The sequence below is a fragment of the Podarcis liolepis genome (genome assembly GCF_965112155.1).
Source record: "Podarcis liolepis genome assembly, chromosome: 7".
NCBI classification, from domain to species: domain Eukaryota; kingdom Metazoa; phylum Chordata; class Lepidosauria; order Squamata; family Lacertidae; genus Podarcis; species Podarcis liolepis.
Window position 1 is genome coordinate 28,401,790 of NC_139561.1, and position 23,677 is coordinate 28,425,466.

At 48.0% G+C, this 23,677-nt stretch overlaps 2 protein-coding genes across 8 annotated transcripts in view; one reads left to right on the plus strand and one right to left on the minus strand.

The window, feature by feature from the left end:
* The window catches only part of UTS2 (urotensin 2), a 579,903-nt gene that overhangs the window by 91,367 nt on the left and 464,859 nt on the right, over nt 1-23,677 (plus strand). The window lies entirely within an intron of this gene.
* Nucleotides 1-23,677, minus strand: part of CAMTA1 (calmodulin binding transcription activator 1) — a 706,892-nt gene that overhangs the window by 45,586 nt on the left and 637,629 nt on the right. For all 4 annotated transcript variants that reach the window (XM_083512793.1, XM_083512795.1, XM_083512792.1 and 1 more), the window contains exon 7: nt 1,868-2,008. In XM_083512793.1, the coding sequence (XP_083368919.1) occupies nt 1,868-2,008 (141 nt within the window). The remainder of the gene's footprint in view (nt 1-1,867; nt 2,009-23,677) is intronic.

The following is a 23,677-nucleotide window of genomic DNA, read 5'->3' on the forward strand; positions in this document are numbered from 1 at the left end:
GAAGGAATGGATGACATTAGAGAATTCACATATTCTAGACTTAGAAGGTCATGATAATATTTTTGGTTGGCATGCTTATTTATGGTATGAAGAGGTGAAAGTACATAAAGGATTTACAAATCATATAATTAGGAAAAATTTGTATAGAGTATGGGATAAATACAAACATTTATTAAAGGTAAAAACACCACTTTGGCTCTCACTGTTGGAAGCTATAGCAGTAAAGAAAAAGAATATGATAGAAGGGTGGACAACATAGAAATTTATTAGAACAAGAGGGAGGAGAGTATAAATTAAAAGAATTTAAGGAACCACAGAAAGAAGGGGAAGGAAGTCAAGTTTTGAAATGTTAAAATGTAAAATTATTGAAATGTATAAATCTGAAAATCATGAAAAAGATTCATAGTTTAGGTTAAAATGCATTCAAAAGTAAGCATTTTAGAATAAAATGTGTTCAAAACACCTATTTTAAGATAAAATATACAAAAATAATGCAATTATTTGTGTGATTATTTAAAAGAGGTTTATAGTCTGAAGAAGAAACGGGGCAGAATGTATATCTGAAATTTGGGGCACATACAGAATGTCCCCTTTTATTGGTGGGGTGAGGATTCAGTCATATCCTGGCAAGCGCAGGCCATGCAATTATAGTCAATTTCCAGCTCTTGCACAGACCTGTTTCCTCAAAAGACCGGGCTTTTTGCATTAAGCAAAATGACCAGCAAATATGCTGGGAAGCGAAGGATAATACTTACTTTGACAAAATAATGTGACCTCCCCACCAGCAAATCAGGCTGAATGCTCAGTAAACTGGAAGTTACCTCCCCAAGTAACCTAGAAATCGGCTGATCTGTCCACCTCTCATGTCTGCCGTCTCTCTAATGTAGGGTCCTGTTTAAGGTATTATGGCTAAGAGCCCTTCACCCCTCCTGCCCCATAGGGACATGGGAAGCGCAGGCAGGACTGGCCCAAGACATTTTGACACTTGAAATGAACTACAAAATGGTGTTCCCCTCTCCACTAGGGAAGAAGGGGAAAGTGAAGCTTGACATCAGGAACAAAGGAGGAATAATGGTCTACACCAGAATCTGCTTCCCCTGTGGCCCTGTGGATTCTGCCACCTGAGGTAGTTGCTTCACTTTATCTCAGTTGTGGGCTGGCCCTGAGCACAGGAAGCTGCCTTGTACAGAGTCAGAGCATTGGTCCATCCATGCCAGTGTTGTCTACATGGACTGGCAGTGGCTCTTCAAGTTTTTCAGGCAGAGGAGCTTCCTAGCCCTGTGACCCTCCTGCATGCAAAGCAGGTGCCTTGCTTCCCCGCTGTCAGGGAACTGACATCGGAGCTAGAGGCGGAGGGAAGGCTCTCAAATGATGCTGGAGAAGGGCCCAGCAGGGAGAGAGGCAGCTCCGCAGATGGGGAAGCAAATCAGCGCAACACCAGGGATATAGAGGGGCTGATGGGGGAATCGGAGAGAGGGCTCCAGGACTCTTCACCGGACACCAGCGGGGAGAGCACGGGTCCTCCGCTACCCACGCCCACCCTGCGCAGAAGACTTCCGCGCAGAGAGAGTCGGAGGAGACTGGGTGTCAAACAACTTTTATGTTGGAAAAGATTTAAGAAACGCCCACTGACGGATTCTGCTAGCGACTGAGGCAGCCACGAAGTGAAGGGCTGCCCAGACTGAAAGGTTTAGCAAGGCAACAAAGCCTGGAGAGGCGGCAACTTACACACGAGCAACCCATACACATTACACCCGCCAACCTACATCCCACCCTGATTCCGCCCTCCCACAAATCCAGCACTTTGTGGCATTCCAAAACTGGGAGAGTGCAGAACGTTTTTGCCCTGCAAGCTCCTGCTCCTCACCCAAGTTGCCAGTGCAGAGGCAATTGTGCGTCCGAGGCTGCGGTTTGGTCTGGTGGCTGTCCAGGATCTGCTGCACCAGCTGCTCCACAGAGAAGCCCGAACTGCTGTTCCCATTGCTGCATGTCCACTTGATGCCGTGAACTGTGGAAAGAGAGAGGGAGAGAGAGAAAGGTAAGAGGTGAGGTGGAAGCAGCAGCAGCAGCCGACGACCAGCAGTTGTTCTGGCAGATCCTTTGCTCTGGAGGATCTTTGGTTGGGGATAGACTGTGCGGAACCAAATGCTTCGTCACCTCATTTCCCATTAGGGTAATTAGAGTTGGGAGTGAGAGGATGCCCCCCCTTTCCCCTTTCATGTTTCTCCAGGGGGCTTTGCCCTGCTTCCCACTCCTCCTTTGCTGGAACAACTCCTAAAATAAATCCCAGGACAGGAGTGTACACCCTTTGCCAAAGATTCAACTCCCTTCAGCTTCTTTGCATTCTCCCCACCCCTCTGTGTACCAACCTACAGAAATATGTGCAGGGATAATTCTTTCCCCCCCCCCTTTTTCTTCTGTGCCCCCCCCCCTTGCAAAAGCGCTCTTGGCATGAATGTGCACATGGTTTCCTGCAGGTGACCTTTGCTGCGTTTCAGCCATGCACACAAGTGCAGAGACGCAACCTCTGCCCAAACAGAGTCTTGGTGCAATCAGGTCACACTGAAGCGGCTCTTGTGCAAGGTTTTCATGTCAGTAATGCAAATGTGTGTGTGTGTGTGTGTGTGTGTGATGCATTGAAGGCTGTGGTGATGTGTGCATGCACGGCCCTTTGCGCACCACCTGAAAATAAAAAAAGAGAACTACAGAGGATTCCTGCTTGGCAGGGGGTTGGACTCGATGGCCCTTGTGGTCTCTTCCAACTCTATGATTCTATGATTCTATGATTCTATGATTCCTGGTCCTTCAGTTCAACTTTTGTTATGTACTGAGTTGAATAGGATCCAAACTGCAGCAGTCTGATTGGTCCAAGAACAATGCAGCAGTATGATTGGTTGGCAGGAACCACCCAATCATGCTCCAGATATAAGTGAATCCACAACCTGATTGGCTTACAGTAGAATTCCAGAATTAACCAATCATGTGCAGCCCATTGTGTAAATAATGTATATAAAGCAGATACTTTGAGGGGACTTTCATTCATTCCTCCTCACCACTATGAGCTGAATAAAGAGCATGAAATCACTTTGCGACTCTGAGTATATTTCAACTTTGGAACCAAAACAAGGAGAATTTCAGATGCCTCCCTTGTTTTAGTTGCAGCCCTGCTTAGATAAACAGGCAAGAGGCAGAGACTTGCAGCTGAGGAGGAAAACTATCTGTCTTCACCTGGTGCATATTAGGTGTTAGGCCAGAAAGGAAGGAAGTCCTGGAAAGAGAATGTGTGTTTTGAGAGAAAAGGAGATGATACTGAAGTGGCAGGAGAGGAGCTGTAGATGGGCAGACAGCAGAACAACAGATGAAAACAAAAGGAAGCAAATTTTTAAAGACTCTTCAGCATTAGGCTCCAGTCATGACATTATACGCACTAGCCAGTAGGCACCACACCCATCCTTCAAAGACATCTGTGAAATATGTCTTTGCTTCCAGCTTGTGGGGTTAGTCTGTCAGCCTAGGGCTTGCCAATCAGAAGGTCGTGGTTCGAATCCCCACGACGGGGTGAGCTCCCGTTGCTTGGTCCCTGCTCCTGCCAACCTAGCAGTTTGAAAGCACGTCAAAGTGCAAGTAGATAAATAGGTACCATTCCAGCAGGAAGGTAAACGGTGTTTCCATGTGCTGCTCTGGTTCGCCAGAAGCGGCTTAGTCATGCTGGCCACATGACCCGGAAGCTGTATGCCGGCTGTCTTGGCCAGTAAAGCAAGATGAGTGCCGCAACCCCAGAGTCGTCCGTGACTGGACCTAATGGTCAGGGGTCCCTTTACCTTTAAGCTTTGCATAGCCCGTGTGCAAATAGTTCAGAGCCAAGATTTAATCAATGGCTGGCCTGAGGGACCACTGCTTCCGACACAACTTTGCAGGGGCTCTGGAATCCTTGGGCTTGCGACAGCTTCTGGTCTGAGTGCAAAGGTGTGACAACACAGATTCCAGAGCTATGTTTCCCTTGCAGTGCATGTACGGTTCTGCGCCCTGCTGCTGCTGGAATCGTAAAGTTGGAAGGGACCCTGTTTTGCTGCTCAAGAAAGTACGGCGGTGTTTCGTGAGGTGATGGGGGGAAACCCTTGCAAGGCCTCTTCAATTTGGCTCTGAGTCTGTACAGAATAGGAAGAGGTTTCTCCACTGGTCCATCCCCAGCTCTCTGAAGAAGAACGATGCCGGCCTTCAACTTTGCTGTTCTTTTGGCCACAAATCCTGTCCCCGCACCCCACCTTTCCCTCATTGGGTCACCAAGCTAGGCTGCTGCTCCTTCTCCTCCAAATGAGCTTCTTTTTTTCTGCTGCTGCTCCCCCTTCTGTTGTGAAGGTTATACGATGAAAACCCACTGAAGGGTGACAGATTGCAAGGAGAGAATTTCAGGATGCTTAATGTAAATTACCGACTGTCTTGGCACATCCAATATGCAGATTGTCTCGCTTTCCTTGCGCAGCGCAACCCCCCACCACCCCCGGCTTTTTAAAGAAAACCTCCTCTGAGCCAGTGAGTTGTTAGCACTGAATATAAAATACTATCAAGATGGCTTTTAACATGTCACGCTCGGCTTCCTGACACATAATGAATCAGTGGGAAGGGGGGGGGGAAAGAGAGCATTATGAAGGGAAGGTTAATAAAACAGCCCATTGCCACCTCCCTCCCGGAAAGGCTGGAAGATCAAAACTGCTTGGAAAGCACACCAGATCTCATTGGAGTTTGGGAAGAGAGATGAATAAATAGCGAAACAGAAGCATCCCCCTGGATCCTTTGCTGTCACTTGAGGTTCAGGCGGCCTCAGTGGCTCAGAGTGCCTTCCATCACCTTCGGCTGGTGGCCCAGCTACGCCCCTATCTGGACAGGGATAGCCTAACTACCGTTGTCTGTGCTCTGGTAATCTCAAGGTTAGATTACTGCAATGCATTATACGTAGGGCTGCCTTTGAGGACGGTTCGGAAACTTCAGCTAGTGCAGAATTCAGCAGCCAGGTTGCTCACCAGAGTAAGACAGTTTGAGCACGTTATACTGATCCTGGTCTGACTGCACTGTCCATCAATTAGTTTCTGGGCCCAATTCAGAGTGCTGGGTTTGCAAAAAACAAAACAAACCCAGCCAGAATTTTATACTATCCCAAAGATGGAAAAGCGACGAAATACCAGTGAAAAAACATTGGCAAGAAAAGTTGTTGGAATACGCTGAAATGGCAAAGCTAACTGACTTAAAGATAAGGGCAATAACAACTTTAAAAAAGATTGGGAACCTTTTATGATGTATCTACAGAAACAATGCACTGAAATGAACTCACTGGGAGGATTCGAGTAATACACTTACAACGGACAAATACAAACAGAAAGTACAATTATGAGGTAAAAATGAGAAGAATAGATAAATGATACAACCTTAATTTTAATATATAAGGAATTCAAAATTATAAGCAGAAGAAACAGATATGCTATAAATCAGGAAGGGAAGTTGGGGGAAGTCGTTAGTTGAAATTGAAAAATGTAATTTGAATGTTTGATTATGCTACAATTTCTTCAATAAAGTTAAAAACGTTTTTTAAAAAAACCAGTGCTGGGTTTGACCTAGAAAGCCTTAAGTGGCTCAGGAATGCCTCTTCCCATATGAACCTACCCGGACCCTGAGATCATCCTCTGAGGCCCTTCCTTTTGTGCTTCTTCCTCGAGAGATCTGGAGGGTGACAACACAAGAACGGGGCCTTTTCTGCAGTGGCTCCCCACTGTGGAATGCTCTCCCCAGGGAAGTTCACCTGGTGCCTTCATTATACACCTTTAGGCACCAGGTAAAAAAGTTCCTTTTTAACCAGGGCCTTGGTTGATTTGATTGAGATCCTATGCCCTTTTAAAATGTGTTTTTTTTTGGAGGTGGGTGAGTTATTGGGTTGTTGTTTCTATTTTGATTATTTATTTTGTGGTCTTATATTTTGATTTTGTTCTATGAACCACCCTGAGACCTCCGTGTATAGGGTAGTATAATAATAATAATAATAATAATAATAATAATAATAATAATAATAATAATAATATAATATACAATGCAGCTGCACCACACACATACTCTCTCATGTACACACATATAGACCAGAGACAAAGGCATCTGTCTGAAGGCATCCCTGTTTAGGGAAGTTTTAAATGTTTTATTGTGTTTTTAATATTCTGTTGGGAGCCGCACAGAGTGGCTGGGGAAACCCAGCCAGATGGGCAGGGTATCATCATCATCACCATCTTTCACACAGATCCATTTCACCTATGCACAGCCGTGCATACAACTCTCCCTCCGTCTCTCACAAACGACACACCCACAAAATATAAAACCAGAAAATATATAATCAAAATAAAAACAACAACCCAATATCCCCCCCCCAACAACCCCAACCACATTTTAAAAGGGCATAGGATATCAACTGGGGAGAAACACATTTCTGTGCTACATACATATATGACAGCAGTAACATCTACAACAGCCCTGTAAAGCAGGGCAGCATTTTTTTCAATCATCTCTGGGGCTGATGCTGAGAGAATATTGTTCTCATTGTTCCTTGCTCTGGGATTGAAAATAGTCAATACAGACCTGGTTACAACTGTTTGGAAATAATATAATATATTAAAATAAAATAAAATAATGGCTTACTTAAAACTCCCTGACCTTCAGACTAGGACTTTGTGGCTTACCCCATGACGCTTATGTAGCCATTCCTGTCTTTATGACTTCCATGGAAATATAAAACCACACATGTGAGAAGCAGGGCCACAGCTCAGCTGTAGACTACGAGTTTTGCATGAGAAGGTCCCAGGTTCATCCCCTGGCATACCCTCTCAGGGAGGGCTGGGGAGAAACCCCTGTTTGAAATCCTAGGCCATGGGTAGGCAAACTAAGGCCCGGGGGCTGGATCTGGCCCAATCGCCTTCCAAACCTGGCCCACGGACGGTCTGGGAATCAGCGTGTTTTTGCATGAGTACAGTGGTACCTCGGGTTAAGTACATAATTCGTTCCGGAGGTCCGTTCTTAACCTGAAACTGTTCTTAACCTGAAGCACCAGGTTCTCCTGCTGCTGCTGCGCCGCCGGAGCACGATTTCTGTTCTCATCCTGAGCAAAGTTCTTAACCTGAAGCACTATTTCTGGTTTAGCAGAGTCTGTAACCTGAAGCATCTGTAACCTGAAGCGTCTGTAACCTGAAGCGTCTGTAACCTGAAGCGTCTGTAACCTGAGGTACCACTGTAGAATGTGTCCTTTTATTTAAAATGCATCTCTGGGTTATTTGAATTAAAATGCATCTCTGGGTTATTTGTGGGGCATAGGAATTAGTTCATTTTTCTTCTTCAAAATATAGTACGGCCCCCCACAAGGTCTGAGGGACAGTGGACCGGCCCCCTGCTGAAAAAGTTTGCTGACCCCTGTCCTAGGCAGCCACTGCCGGTCAGAAGTTGGATGAGCTGCTGGGCTCAGTATAAAGCAGCTTCCCCCATTTCTCCTGTGTTCTTACATTTCCAAGAAAAAAAGTACTACCCTGTCTCCAAAGCCCCTCACTGTGGACACACAACAGCCGGGGTCTCCTTGGCGACTGCCCATTTGAAAAAGTAGCATGTGCCTTTTCATTCCAGACTCCCCACAAGTTTTAACTGACAGAAATAAAGGGATCGCTTTGGTTTTTCTCAAATGGATTAAACTTTAATTAGATTTCTCTTTTCATACCTCCCAACACCTACACAATAACAACTTTCAAATCCTGGCATGAGGTGTCTCCCACCCTTTTGTGGGTTGTGAAAACCCACCTGGATGTGCATTGCTGAGCGAGCAGACTTGAAACAATATCCCTGTTTGGGGTTCCTTTTGCAAGCCTTTCTTCTCCAGCAACTGCTGCTCATTCCAAGATCTCCTTAGAAACCCGGCGGAGTCTGTCATTTGCTCCTTAATTGCAGCTGCGGGTCAAGCAAGGCAGAGCATTTTCTTTTAACTACAAAAAGGCAATTAGAAGTGTAGCTGCCTCTTTGTGAAGGTCTGGGACCTGCGGCTATAACGCCATCACGTTCGTCTCCCAAACCAAGTGCCTAAAGAGATTGCCCTTTCTGAGCCATGTGGTGCCGAGCCGAAAGCATTCGGCTTCACCAGGGTTAATCGCGGAGCTCTGAGCAAGTAACTGGTGGGGACCAGGGACAGGAAGAAAGTCATCCTATCCATTTATCGCAGTGGACTGACCCAGTTTGACCTGCTTGGAATGAAATGATCCCTTGGATTACACACTTCTCAAGTGCGGGGTATAGTTCTGGTCTCCAAAAGGGGCAGACAAATACTGTATTTTTTGCTCTATAACTCACTTTTTCCCTTCTAAAAAGTAAGGTGAAATGTGTGTGCATCTTATGGAGCGAATGCAGGCTGTGCACCTATCACAGAAGCCAGAACAGCAAGAGGGATTGCTGCTTTCACTGCGCAGCGATCCCTCTTGCTGTTCTGGCTTCTGAGATTCAGGATATTTTTTTTCTTGTTTTCCTCCTCCAAAAACTAGGTGCGTCTTGTGGTCTGGTGCGTCTTATAGAGCAAAAAATATGGTAACTATCGATCTATCTACAAAAGCTTTGCATTAGGGGAGAAAGCACTGAAAACAATGGGAATAGGCTGCACTTTGCAGGAAGAAGGCTTCCATAACATGCAGATATTTTGAGTGTCAGAGAGGCAGGGAGGGAGGGAGAGAGAGAGAGAGAAACGAGCCTCTGGTGGAACGCCAGGTCCATATCCGGAAGGGGCTGCAGTTATTAAACAGTAAATTCCAAATAAAGGGCCTGATAGTGCAGAAAAGACACTACGAATGTTATGGGATAGTAGAAGAACCAGAAGCTTGCCGTTTTCTTACATTTACAGGCCTCTCCCCATTTATGCGCATTTGACCCACACACGACTGCCTATACGCGTTGAGAAATAATGAAGTAAATTGACTTAAACTGCAAAAAGGCGTGAAAAAGGCAAAAAAGGCCAGGAAAAGAGCAGGAAAACCGCAAAAACATGGCAAAAAGGGAGGGAAAATGGCCACAGCCAAACAATGCAGGGTATTAGTCTACCTCTGAATCATAGCCAGGCACTTATGGGGGACTGGTCTACCTGCCTTGTTTCCACATTGTCCTCCAGCAATGAGGAAGACAGTCATATTGCCACCATTCATGCCAGTTTGGTAAGCGCGGCTGGTTTTTAAAAGGGTTTCCAGAGGTTTAGAGGGCATTGACAGGTTTTTTTAGATGGTGTTCCCTACTCTGCATGCTTTTACTTAAAGACCCGGCACCCGGAAACAAAACCCCACGTAAGTGGGGGAGATGCCTGTATTTAAAAGTTCTACTTTCAGGACCAAGGAGAGTGAAAAACCCAAGCAGCCCTTACTCCTTATTAAAGTTTCTCAGCTGATTTGCACTGCAGGCCCAACCCAGCCTTTCCTGGCCGTAATTTTCCAAGCATATTAAAGTGTTGGAAACAATTTGTCCTCGCTTCGGAGACACGGCGCTTTGAGGATTACTCTAGAGCAGTGTTTCCCAAACGTTTTTGGGCAACGGCACACCTGTTTACCGGAAAAAAATCTCGCGGCACACCACCATTAAAGCCCCGCCCCGTGACGTCAGCGCGCAGCGTCACGCCGGGAGGGACGCACAAAAGTTAAAGTTTTTTCCCTCCCCGCGAAGCAACGAAAAAGGGCGCCTCAACACCGGGAGGTGGGCAGGGAGCGGGGGGAGCGGCCAGACGGGCTCCGCTGGGGGACTTTCGGCTGCCGGAGGCGGGGAAGGGGCAGCTGCAGCGGACCCGGAAGTGGTTGCGCCCATCGGGGGCGGTGGGAGCGCGCCGTGCGGGTTGGTGGGTGGGGGAAGGAGAGGAAGAGGAGGGGGCGGCGGCGGCGGCCGGAGGCTGGACGGATCCGCACAGGGACGGCGCGCGAGCCGGGAGGAGGCGCGAAGAAGGAGGCAAGGCGAGAGCAGCGCGGCTCGGGATGCATTCGGACTGCCGGCTGCTGCGCCCGAGACGCGGGGTATGGTGAGCAGCCCGGAGCGCCCGCTCCCCCGGGGGACCCGGCCGGCGCTGGCCTCCCTCCTCCTCCTCCTGTTGCTGCTCAGGCGGGACGCGGCGGCGCAGAAAGGTGCGTGCGGGAGCCCCGCCGGGAGGGGAGGGACCAGAGCCTTCCCGCCTTTCTTGCTTGGCGCCCACCCAAAAGCCCGCCGGGTTTTCGCGCCTTCCTCCAGTAGGCCGGCCGAAGCGAGCGGCGATGGGATGTGGGAGCTCGCTCGCTCGCCGCCCCGCGTGTGCTCGCCGCCCCGCCTCTCGCCGCCCGACTCGCCCGTCTCCCTCCCACGGAACACAAGGCAATGTTCGGTGGCACACTAGTGTGCCGCGGAACACCGGTTGGGAAACACTGCTCTAGAGGGCTGTTTCCCAGATGGGCAACTAGAGTCCCTTTGGCACAACCTTTGCCAACCTGGTTCCCTCCAGGCTTTTCGGACTACAACTCCCATAAGCCCCAACTGTACTCTGGGGATCATGGGAGTTGTAGTCTAAAACAGCTTGAGCACACCAGGCTGGGGAGAGCTGCTCTGGAGAAATAGGCTTGGTCAGGAAGGTGTGTGTGTGCACGCCTTTGAGACAGTGTGTGTATATTGTGTGTAGTGGTGTTGGGTGAGCTGCTGAAACAGACGTGTTTCTTGTGGTTTGGCTGGGGATGTCTGTTCTGTTGTTTACTTCTGAGTCATCTAAACAATTCTATTCTGGAGAACGTGACATTGAGCTCACCGGGGTTTACTCCTAAGTAGGTGGGCCTAGGACTACAATCTCAAAGTCAGAGGTTCTCAGTGATGGGCCACAGGGGAGCAGCGGGCAGTGGTGATGCCCACATCACTGCTGGTCCTCCTTACTCTCTGGCACATCAGAGGCCTTGCTCAGTTGCTCCTGGGCTGGCAAACAGGGGATTTTGTGTGTGTGTGTGCAGAAGCTCCCCTCCTAGTTTGGTGCTCTCTCCTGAATCTCTATACCAGGTACACAAACTGGCGAAGTGCTGAGCGGCTGCCACACGGCTCATTTACGACTCCTGCGGCAGGAGCCATTAATTCCTCTCTCCTCCTCCTCCTCTGGTGCCCATTGCAAGGCCCCTTTATGGCTTCCCACAAACCCACAAGCTCGACATCAGCAAAAGCAAAGCACTGGCTTGGCTGTGGCACACCTGGGACACCTCTCCCTGCTTCCAGGCCGGAAAGGAAGGCTCAGCCTGCAAAGCATCTCCGAAACGAGAGAGGCCACCCCTGCCTGCCTGCCTAAAGGCCGGTTTGCCTGTTATTTATAGGCTGCCCCATCACAAAACGGTTCTTTGAGTTGGCTCTCGAATTAAAAGAGCAAATTATAAAGCAAACGTCTCAGCAAGGAGCACTTTCCCTCTGTTTCAAAGTGGGCAGAAAGGTGGGATATAAATGGAGGGGGGGGGAATAAACAAACGGTTTTTGAAAAATAAAGTGTTATTAGCTGCTGGTTGCTTTTGATTCCCAGCATCAGCATCACACCTAAGAACAAGAAGTGTCCTGAAGCAGCAGCAGCACCTGGATCAGGATCCGACCACAGGGGGCCCATCTCTGCCTCCTCTTCCTCCAGCTTCTTGTTCTCACAGTGGCCAACCAGATGTCTCAACGGGAAGAAGGAGAGAGAGGAATTGGCACCATTACAGGTGCCACATAATACCCGTTCCACATTTGTAAGAACTTGATTGTTGAGTGTGGCAGCACCTGAACTTTGGAACTCCCTGCCTATTGAGAGCAAGCACTTGCCTTCACTATACTTCTTCCGGTGGCTGCTATAAAATATTCTTGTTTAGACAAGCCTACCCAGATACCTGGGGACGCGGGTGGCACTGTGGGTTAACCACAGAGCCTAGGACTTGCCGATCAGAAGGTCGGCAGTTCAAATCCCTGTGACGGGGTGAGCTCCTGTTGCTCGGTCCCTGCTCCTGCCAACCTAACAGTTCGAAAGCATGTCAAAGTGCAAGTAGATAAATAGGTACCGCTCTGGCGGGAAGGTGAACGGCGTTTCCGTGTGATGCTCTGGTTTGCCAGAAGCAGCTTAGTCATGCTGGCCACATGACCAGCTGACATGACCACATGACATGAGCTGTACACCGGCTCCCTTGGCCAATAAGGTGAGATGAGCGCCGCAACCCCAGAGTCGGCCACGACTGGACCTAATGGTCAGGGGTCCCTTTACCTTTACCCAGATACTTAGAAAGTTGAGCTCATTTTAATACATTTTAGTATTTTAAATTTTTGCATGTTTTAAAGTATGGTTGTGATTTTTTCTTCTTGATTTTCTTGTTTTGTCTTTTTGTAAATTGCTTTGAGGTTGTTGTCGGTTTCTTTTTCCAATCAAGCGGGTGTATAAATTATATGAAATAAACAACAACATCAACAAATAAATAAATATCATGCAACCTTTTACTCACCTTTTCTCTAAACTACAGTTCACAAACACTGGCACATCCCTGGATTTTGCAACACCTCAGGGCATGTTGCTAAATGCATGACCTGACCGGGAAGATCTGCCTGTGGCGGCTTGATCTCTGACAGCTCTTTGCTAGGCATCCCTATCCCTGCTATTTATACAAATACCCGAGTGCTGCCAATACAGAAGACCCAGAGGGAGGGAGGGAGATAAAGAAAGAGGCATTTGTAATATGAATGAGCATTGTGGCCCATGCCAGGGTTCCACGGCGATTAGAAAGAAATTGAAGCCGGAACAGTTTTCAAGCCTTGAATGCCCTGTGCAGATAATAAATCCTGATTTGGTAGGCTCAGGGCACTTGCAGACAGTCATTATTTTCAGGGTAGGATTCAATTGCCTATTAGCAAATTCAGGCGGCGGTCAAGTGGGAGACTTTGAGCAACAGATCCACTCCCCGGTCCGCTCAACATGAATGCGCTAAGGAAAAGGACAGGAAAATGGGGGATAATCCTTGCAACATCGTCTCACTTCCCCACAAACAAATCAAGAGAGAATGAACGCTCGCTGGGTGAAGCTGTGCTGAAGCAGTGCAGTGTGAAAACAACCCCTACTCCTCCAGCCCCAATTTTATAGGGGGAAAAAAGAGAACCGTTCTTACTGCCAGCCACATGGTGGAGCTCCTTGACCAGGCAATGATGAGGCTCTGCTTGCTTTGATACATAAATGAAAGCTTTTGCTGTTAGTGGTCAACCCCCACCCTTTAAATATTCTATAATCACCAAGATTACAGACTTAAGAATTCCGTTGGCTGTTTCAGGTCTGTGCTTTGAATAATTAGGAGAAAACAAGAACACAGTGATTACGGATGACTGACACGGAGCAGCATTTGCTGGAGGTGCGAGCTCGGCTTTTGATGCGCGGAAGTGCAGCATGGAAGGCGGAGAGAGATTCAGTTGTCAAACACAACACTGTGCGAAAGAGCAGACAACGTCGTGTGTGACAAGAGAGTTCCCTGAACATTCAACGTCACTGAGGGCTCAGATGGAGACGATCCCTTTGCGGGGAGGGCGGGGAAGCCCTTTGGCCCAATGGGTGGTATTGAGAACATAAGAAGAGATTGCAGGATCTGGCCAAAGGGGGCCCATCCAGTCCAGCGTCCTGTTCTCACAGTGGCCAACCAAATGCCTCTTCTGGGAAGCTGGCCCTGAGCACAAGAGCACTCTTCTCTCCTGTGGTTCCCAGGAACTGGTATTCAGAATCATTACTGCCTCTGATAGTTGTGGGTGCAGAACGTAAGGGTCTGGGGTCTGCAAGGACCTGGGCCTGTCATAGACTGGAGCACGTTCAGCTCTTATATTCTTATATTCTCTTTTGGTGTGTAAAAAGAAAGTTGCCACAAAGGTGGGAGAGTAGGTGAAAGAACAGAGCAAGGCACGTCAAAGGTTTTGACTTCAGCAAGAATGATTTTCCTGCATTTCCCCTGTAAAGCTAGTTCCCTGTGGTTTCTTATTAACCAGTTGTGACAACTTTGTCATCCATATAAAAAGCTGTTAGCTCCATATGTAAGCAGAATGCCCTATTGATCGCTTCAGAAGAGATTCTGGCTGATAGGTGGTGGTGGTGGGCATCCTAAAATGCAATAACCATAAGAAACAAGAGTCTTGGACAGATCTATACCCAAATCACAATGTGAAGGCTTGATGTCCTTCCACACAGTGGAAGCAGAGCATGGTCACCATGACTAGTAGCCGCTGACAGCCTTGTTCTCCTTCATGAATTTTTCCAATCCTCTTTTAACACCATCCAAGTTGGTGGTCATCACTGCCTCCTGTGGGAGCTGGTTCCATCATTTAACTCTGGGGCATGAAGAACTTTCTTTTATCTGTCCCGAGTCTTCCAACATACAGCTGTCTGGAGAGCTTCCACACACTCACATCACACACTTCACACAGGACCTCCAAGATCCAATCTCATGCAGACCCACTCCAGGCCTGTCCAATTCTCGGTCTCATCTTCTGACAGCTGCTGGCCAGGTGCCTCTTCCAAGCTTACAAGCAGGGCATGGAGGTGATGGCGTTTGTGCACTGGGTACCCAGAGATGTACATTGCCTTTGAACATGGAGGTTCCACTTAGCTAGCACGGTATTAGTGGTTGGGAGCCTTCTCATCCATGAATTCATCTAGACTAGGGTGGTCCTTGATGGTTTGTAGTGTTTTAAACATCATCATCATCATCATCATCATCATCATCATCACCATCATTTTATTTGTATGCTGCCTTTCCACAGTTAAAAACGGCTTACAACATGACAAGATTTACATAATTACAAAAGTCATAAACAACAAATAAACCACATCCAAAAAATACACAACCAAATGGAAAACAATTTCCACATAAATCAAAATCTAAAACAAAAATACAGCATTAATATCACAGTTTAAAATTACAGAGGTAAAAAAATAGCAGCAATTTATTAACAAAAAACAAAAACAAAGATGGAGCCCTCTCTGCCCAGCAGCAGCAGCAGCAGCAGCAGCAACAGCAGCAGCAGTCCTTTATGGAGCCCGTCAGGCCCTGCCCTAGGCCAGGTGGTGAGTGGCAGGACTAGGGCCCTCAGGCGCTCGCAGGGGAGTCCTCCTGGGTAGCAACTTCATCTTCTTGTGAGTCTCCTTGAGGCTTTGGTAGAAGGCAACTAATACGTGTAATGAAGCATCATCATTATCAAAAGCTCCCAGAAGAATGATGAGTTTTAAAACTCAGTAGTAGTAGTAGGTTTTTTTAAAATATATATATAACCATCTGGTCTAGATAGAAAAGATTAATAAAAAATCACTCTACCATGTGCTGGAAATGCCAAAATGAGAGGTGATCCCCGCCATCTGCTGGAAATGTGATGTTTCAAAACAGTATTGGAATCCCACCATGTTGGATAATTATCCACTGGCTTCCAATAATCCATTTCTGGGCAAGGTACTGAAGCATGTGGTGGCACTGCATCTCCAGAGGTTTCTGGTTGAGATGGATTTTCTAGATTAATTTCGACATGTTTTTAGGCCTCTTCTGGGACAGAGATGGCTTGGGGTCGCCTTGGTGAATGACTTATGCCAGAAATTGGACAGGGGGAGTGTGTCCCAGTTGGTTCAGCTGGACTTCTCAACGGCTTTTGAAACCATCAACCATGATAGTTGTTTGATCCACCTTGCTGGGATGGGACCTGAAAGCACTGTTTTACAGTGGCTCCATGCCTTCCTGGGTGAGCAAACCAGAAGCTGGCACTGAGGGACTCCTGTCTGATGCCTTGGCCTTTGGCTTATGCAGTGCCACAGGGTTCTGTCCTGTCCTCCAGGTTATTTCACATTTACATGAAACCGCTGGTAGAGGTCTTCCAGAGTTTTGGGGTTGGGTGGCACCAGTATGCTGATGACACCTAGCTCTATTTCACCTTTCCACCTAAATCCAAGGAAGCTGCCTTGGCTCTAAACCAACATCTGTCATCAGCAACAGACTGGAGTAGGGTGAACAAATTGAAACTTGATCCAGGCAAGACAGAGGTGCTCTTGGTCAGTCAGAAGGTGGAACAATAGGGCTCAGCCTGTAATGGATGGGGATATCCCTTGAAGGCAGTTTGGGCATGCCTCAGGTCTGTGTGGTGGCCAGGAGTGCATTTGTCTGATCTGGCCCCAGTGACACACACCTTAGCTTCACCACATCTGGAATACTGTATGTGGAACTGCCTTTGAAAAGTGCTTGGAACCTTCAGCTGACCTAGAGAGCTGCAACCAGACTATTAGCTGGGGATAGAATATGAATCCCTTCTTATAACAGCTCCACTGCCTTCCGGTCTGTTTCTGGACACAATTTGAAGTGCTGGTTATGACCTATAAAGATCTTTACATACCCAGGCTATCTGAAGGACATTATTCTCCCATATGAACCTGCCCACGCTCTGAGATCTTCTGGGGAGGCCCTGCTCTCAGTCCCACCCCCCTCACAGGCCATGTTTGGTGGGGACGCAGGAGAGGACCTTTCTGGTGGCCACTACAAGACTTTCTGTGTTTTATTTGTGTTTGTTTTAACTTTTGTGAGCTGCCTGAGTTCCATTTCTGGTTATTCCGAAACAGAAGCAAAGGGACAAAAGCTGCTTTTGGAGAAGATGGAACAGTTTTGTTGAATACAGCAAAAATTAGTGGTTGTGGCCAAATGCAATGCCTCGGTTTGTGTTTCCCTAAGAATGATCCCGATCGTGTTATATTAAAATAAAAAAATTCCTTCCAGTAGCACCTTAAAGACCAACTAAGTTAGTTCTTGGTATGAGCTTTCGTGTGCATGCACACTTCTTCAGATACACTGAAACAGAAGTTGCCAGATCCTTCTATATAGTGAGAAGGTGGGGAGGGGTGTTACTCAGAAGGGTGGTGGGAATGGGAGATAGGCAGATAGCTGAGAGAGCCTCTTGACGACTCTTAATGACTGTAATAGGTCTTACAGGAAAAGGCAAGGGGTGGGAAGGTGAGAAATGGTATAGTTATGTATAGTGAGATAAGAATCCAATGTCTTTGTTAAGCCCAGGTCTTTTCATGGTTTTAAGTTTGGTAATGAGTTGTAATTCAGCAGCTTCTCTTTCCAGTCTATTTCTGAAATTCCTTTGTAGTAAAACAGCTACTTTGAGATCTTGTATAGAATGTCCTGGGAGATTGAAGTGTTCTCCTACTGGTTTCTCTGTTCTGTGATTCTTGATGTCAGATTTATGTCCGTTTATTCTTTGGCGTAAGGTTTGGCCTGTTTGTCCAATATAGAGAGCTGAAGGACACTGTTGGCATTTGACGGCATACACAATGTTAGACGATGAGCAATTAAATAGTCCCGAGATGGTATGTGTGATGTTGTTGGGGCCAGTAATGGTGTTGTCCGGGTGTATGTGGCAGCAAAGTTGGCATCTGGGTTTATTGCAGGTTCTGGTGCCAGTGTCTGTGTTAAGTCTGGTTGTAGTATTATTGTGGGTTAGGAGTTGTTTAAGATTGGGTGGTTGTCTGTAGGCAATGAAAGGTCTTCCTCCCAGAGCTTGAGAAAGAGAAAGAGCTTGGTATCTCTGTATACCAACATCCCACACAACGATGGTTTACAAGCCATAAGGAACACTATATCAGATAAAACCACAGCGGACCTTGCCACCAAACTCTGCCAATTTGTCCTTACCCACAACAACTTCAAATTCGGTGATGACCTGTTTCTTCAGATCAGCGGCACAGCAATGGGCACCCGCATGGCCCCACAGTATGCCAACATCTTCATGGCAGATTTAGAACAACGTTTCCTGAACTCCTACCCACTCAAACCTCTCTTGTACCTGCGATACATTGACGATATTTTTATCATCTGGACACATGGTCAACAGACCCTGGACACCTTTCACCAGAAATTTAATGACTTTCACCCCACAATCAACCTTACAATGAATCAATCTATGCAAGAAATACATTTTTTGGACACTACTATAAAAATACAGGATGGGCGCATAGACACCACCTTATACCGCAAACCAACTGACCGACAAACATATCTACATGCCTCTAGCTACCATCCCAAACATACCAAACAGTCCATTGTATATAGCCAGGCACTACGTTACAGCCGCATCTGTTCCAATTCTACAGACAGAGACTCTCACCTAAGGGATCTACAACAAACCTTCTCAGAACTAAAATACCCAGCAGATGAAGTTAGACAACAGATCAACAGAGCCAGACTGATACCCAGAGAGAACTTGCTGCAAGACAGACCCAAAAAAGAAAATAACAGAACACCTCTAGTCATCACATACAGCTCCCAAGTTAAAACAGTACAACGCATCATCAGAGATCTACAACCTCTCCTGGACAATGACAGTTCTCTTTCTCAAGCTCTGGGAGGAAGACCTTTCATTGCCTACAGACAACCACCCAATCTTAAACAACTCCTAACCCACAATAATACTACAACCAGACTTAACACAGACACTGGCACCAGAGCCTGCAATAAACCCAGATGCCAACTTTGCTGCCACATACACCCGGACAACACCATTACTGGCCCCAACAACATCACACATACCATCTCGGGACTATTTAATTGCTCATCGTCTAACATTGTGTATGCCGTCAAATGCCAACAGTGTCCTTCAGCTCTCTATATTGGACAAACAGGCCAAACCTTACGCCAAAGAATAAATGGACATAAATCTGACATCAAGAATCACAGAACAGAGAAACCAGTAGGAGAACACTTCAATCTCCCAGGACATTCTATACAAGATCTCAAAGTAGCTGTTTTACTACAAAGGAATTTCAGAAATAGACTGGAAAGAGAAGCTGCTGAATTACAACTCATTACCAAACTTAAAACCATGAAAAGACCTGGGCTTAACAAAGACATTGGATTCTTATCTCACTATACATAACTATACCATTTCTCACCTTCCCACCCCTTGCCTTTTCCTGTAAGACCTATTACAGTCGTTAAGAGTCGTCAAGAGGCTCTCTCAGCTATCTGCCTATCTCCCATTCCCACCACCCTTCTGAGTAACACCCCTCCCCACCTTCTCACTATATAGAAGGATCTGGCAACTTCTGTTTCAGTGTATCTGAAGAAGTGTGCATGCACACGAAAGCTCATACCAAGAACTAACTTAGTTGGTCTTTAAGGTGCTACTGGAAGGAATTTTTTTATTTTGACTATGGCAGACCAACACGGCTACCTATCTACTATTAGTGTTATATTAAGTTAGTAATGCTAAGTCTTCAGCAGGACAATATTTTTTCCTTCATAATAAAAGCAAATTGTGCTCTGTTTAAGCTTGAAATTTTATGTATTATATAAATGTTGACATGTTGTGTTGATGACAATTCCTATGGAAAAAATACTTTAAACCAACCAACCAATGAAATGATGGGTGAGTAATGCTATTTCAGAACTTCTGAATCCTGCTCCAGAAATGGCCACATTGAAAAGTTTGCCACGATTTCCATTAACTGCTATATTGTCCTGGACTTAAATATCCTAGTCGCTGTTATCTCACTTCCATCAACCAAGTCTAGTGCACCTTCTGCATTCTCTTTCTGGCACTTCCCACCAACCCATTCCTTGCCTTCCCAACAAATCCATGTTATGCAAGCAAATACTTTGGAGGCCACATGATGCTTGGATGCCACGACGGGTGAAAAAACGGCAGTGCTAAAGAAAAACCGTTTGAGACGCAGAGCAGCCAACTGTTTGTCTGTGGAAATCTGGTGCTTGGGGCTTTGGAAACTGAGACTGGAGCACTCCTCAGGACTAAACACCACATGTGCTGTGACAGTGGCAATTGGTCCTCAGGGCAAGGCAGAGGGGAAGCACAGGCCCTAAATTTTCACAATTCCATTATAACAACAACAACAACCTGTAAAGTCGGTAAAATTTGTGACAGCAGCACCCAAGGTATGAGACCCAGAGAAAAGCAAGTGTGACTAAATCTCAGGGTCTGTGGCAGCCTGCTGCGAAAACCCAGCTGGCCTTTCCTTTATCTTCTGCCTTCCCTTGCATTCTTTTAATGTTCTGCCAGAGCAAAGCCATCCAAATCTGCCTAACGTTTTAGTTTAGGTGGCTATTTCCACACATGCCATCAAGCATCCTCGGTCAATATGGACTCCTGCCTGCCTGGGAGAGGCCCCACCACAGCTACAACTGACGCAGAACCTGCAACCCTCTGGGGTCTCGCTTTACAGAACTGGAAAGACGGTGGCAGTGTCAAGGCCACCATCGCAGCTCTCCTGGCTCAGCTGCCTTGCAGTGCAGCTGATCAGATGGCCTGGCTGGAGCACACGGAGTTCTGCTTTGCTAATCTTGTTTCAGCTACCAGATGCCTCCAAGGGCATCTGCAGATCAGCTTGGAGAGCTCTCAAAGCAAGGATAGCGGGGAGCAGGAGGGGAAACAATTAAGCACAACGGCAGGCTGAAGGCCGAGTGCTTGGAAGTAGCTGACAGGTGCCAACTGCCAGGGACTCGCGCTGTTTCTAGCTCATGATAACACCTCCCTGCAGCTCCCTCTACAACTCTCTGGAAGCGGGCTCCTCCTTTCCAAATATGTTGCCTGACCCCAAGTGCTACCTGACCCAGGCTTCAAGATCTATCCCCTTCACACACCCTGGGTGCCACCCAACAGCAACAGCCTGGCCCAGTGCTACGTGAACCCTCTAGTTCACTTGTCCTGTGCAAGGCTCAAGGGAACCTCCAATGTCTTGCCTCCTTCCGGCCATTACCATCCTCACTGCCTTCCCTCTGGCTGTTTGTGCATGACAAGACCCACCTTCTGATTGGAGAGCCAGGCTGCCTCGCCACACAACCCTTGGTAGCCACACAAGTCTAGCCTGCAAAGAAACTTTGTACTCCTCCTGCTCTTCTTGGAATAGGCCCACCTTGGCGTTTTCTCTCTCTGATCATGTCTCTCAGGGTCTCTCTTCACGCCTCCCCACCACATGTGCCTCCAGGGCTCGGTTGCTCCCTGCCAGACCTCTTTTGCCCTCGGCCTCTCTCCTTTCTCCTGGCTTTCCCTTTTCCACATGACGCGTCCACTGAGCTGTCAGTTCAGGCCATATCTGAGCTTCAGAGCATGTACATCTTCAGCTGTATCCACTCTGCAGACCTGCTAACCGATTCCTGTTTTGTAATACTATACATGCAGATTGGGTTGCTCACCAAGAGCTGCAGCTAGCCTGTACCCTATGGCTGATCTACCCCTGCTAATAATGTAGAATGCGCCTTCCTTCCCTGTGGCTTACTGCGACTCTTGGCTTGAGATCCTGAATGGCACAACTTCCCTGGTAGTGACATGCGTTGGCATCCATGTGTGGGTGCACATGTGATTATGGACACGCATCAACACGCCCTGCCTCCCGCTTTCAAAATCTAGACCAGTCTTCCCCAACCTCCTTTCTTCAGATGCTGCTGTTGGGCTCAGACTCCCAGCAGCCCTAGCAGCCGGCATGGGCAGTGGACAGGGAGGATCATGGGAGTTGTAGTCCAAGGTCAGGTGAGCACCATGGCTCTACCCTTGATGTGATGTGCCGCCCACTTTGATGGCACTATATACAAATAGCGAAGTTAAGAGGCAGATTCCCTTATCTTGTGTTTCTTCTGCTGGCTAATTCCACTTCGTTTTCAACAGATCAAAGCACCTGCATGATCTGCCCTCCCCTACCCAGTGAGCTTCCTCTGTGGCCAGGACAGCAGGCGTCCTTCCTTGCCAAGGGAAGTTACCTTCCACTGCCTGAAATTAAAAGCCATTTCTGGAGGGCTGATAAATTCTGCCTGAATCTGCCCCCAAGGAGGCAGCATCTGGACCCTGTAATTAAGTGGCTGGTGGCAGTGGAGGCTCCGCCAGGTCCAGGAACCAGAAGAAAGAGGGTTGACTCTGAGGCAGGGCAGGGAATCAAAGCTCACCTGCGGACGTTTGTGCTTCAGAAGCCTGGAAGAATGAAAGTAACTGGGGTGGGAGGAAGGAGACTGAGCTGCATTATGCAACAGGTGAATTGGGGGAGGGAGAGAAGGAGAAAGAAGAAGCCTCTTCAGCGAAAGCCTGCCCTGGACTCCTGGAGGAGAGGAGGAGGAGGAGGAGCAGGCAACACATTCAGATTCAATCACGGGCTAATCTCCTTCAGGGCAGAGAAATTTGGAAACATCAGGAAATCAAACTGTGAAGCCTGCGATAGAATGTGATTTATGTGGAAATGTGATGAAGCTAATGGGCTTGGCTCCTGGACTGAGCAGCAGGGCTCTGCTCTGGAACCCAATCGCAGGCCTGCCTGGCGAGGAGAGCGCTTGGCGCCCCCGGAATGTGCTCAGCCAAGCTCCACGCTCCCCGCTCCCCTCCTCACCGGAAGCCTGATCAGAATCTAAAGCTCCCACCCCGCAAACGCACACACACACACACACACACACACATCCCCTTTCCAACCCGAGCTGCATTTCCACGGGAAACTCTCCCAGGATGCGCATCCATAAACAGGGACGTGCAGATGCCTAAGCAGGCCGAATAATTGGGCAGAACTTTGCGCTTCCCTCCCAAGACATAAAAGAGATTTACAGCCAGCTTGGTGTCATCCGCACGTCGTTTTTCCTGACGCACTGCAGATTTTAAAGCCGGCTGCCACTTTCCCCCTCCTGAGGTGCCCGGCAGGCCTTGGATTGATATCAGTGATGCCCTCAAAAGTTTTCCAGCTCCACATCTCCAGCCCTGGGGGGCAGTTTGGCCCCTCTCTTTAAGGTCAGGGCTGCGCCGATGCCGCCTGTCACTCTGGCAGAGTGGAGCAGCAGCCCCAGCTGTTGTGTGCGCAGCAGCCAGGAAAAGGCAGAATCGGGGATTCTAGGGCCGCCCACCCAGTTTCTTGAGACTCTCGGCTTCTGCACATTGCGGGGAGGGGAGCCTTCCAAGTGTAACGGCTGCGAATACACTTTCCATTGCACAAGCAATGCTGGAGACTGCAGAGCTTAAGCAACACCACTGGGCGAGAACTGAGTCTGTGAAGGAGCCTGAGTTGGGGATCAGAGTGGGCAAAAAGACACCTGTGCCGTCAGCCACACACGTGTGAGAGCTATTGTGGTGTAGTGGTTAGAGTGTCAAGCTAGGACCCGGAAGACCAGGGTTCAAACCTCCACCTTGGCCAAGTCACTGCCTCTCAGCCTACCTCACAGGGTTGTTGTAAGGAGCAAATGAGGATGCACACCACCTCAAGCTCCTTGGGGAAAAAGCAGAGATAGAAATGCAACAAATAAATAAAGTAAGCTGTACTCCTGATCTCCCTTACTGGGGCCTTCCAGAGTTTGCAAAGTTGCAGCTCCCCACACCCCAAAGGCTCACAGAGAGGACATGGCGGCCCAGGCTGCTACATCCCCAGCTGGTTCGCTGGACCAAGTTCCCTTGTGGGGAGGTGGCGTTGTGGTTGCAATGCAGCAAACTGGACAGCAAACTAGCAGTATCCTCCGTCTTTCTCTGTGGTCCATCACCACAAACAGTCCCTTGATCCAGTGGCGTAGCGTGGGTTGTCAGCACCTGGGGCAAGGCAAGTAATTTGGCCCCCTAACCCGTGGATTTGCGCCCCCTAACCCTAACCCCCAGATGTTGCGCCCGGTGCGGCCGGCCCCCCCTGTACCCCCCACACTACGCCACTGCC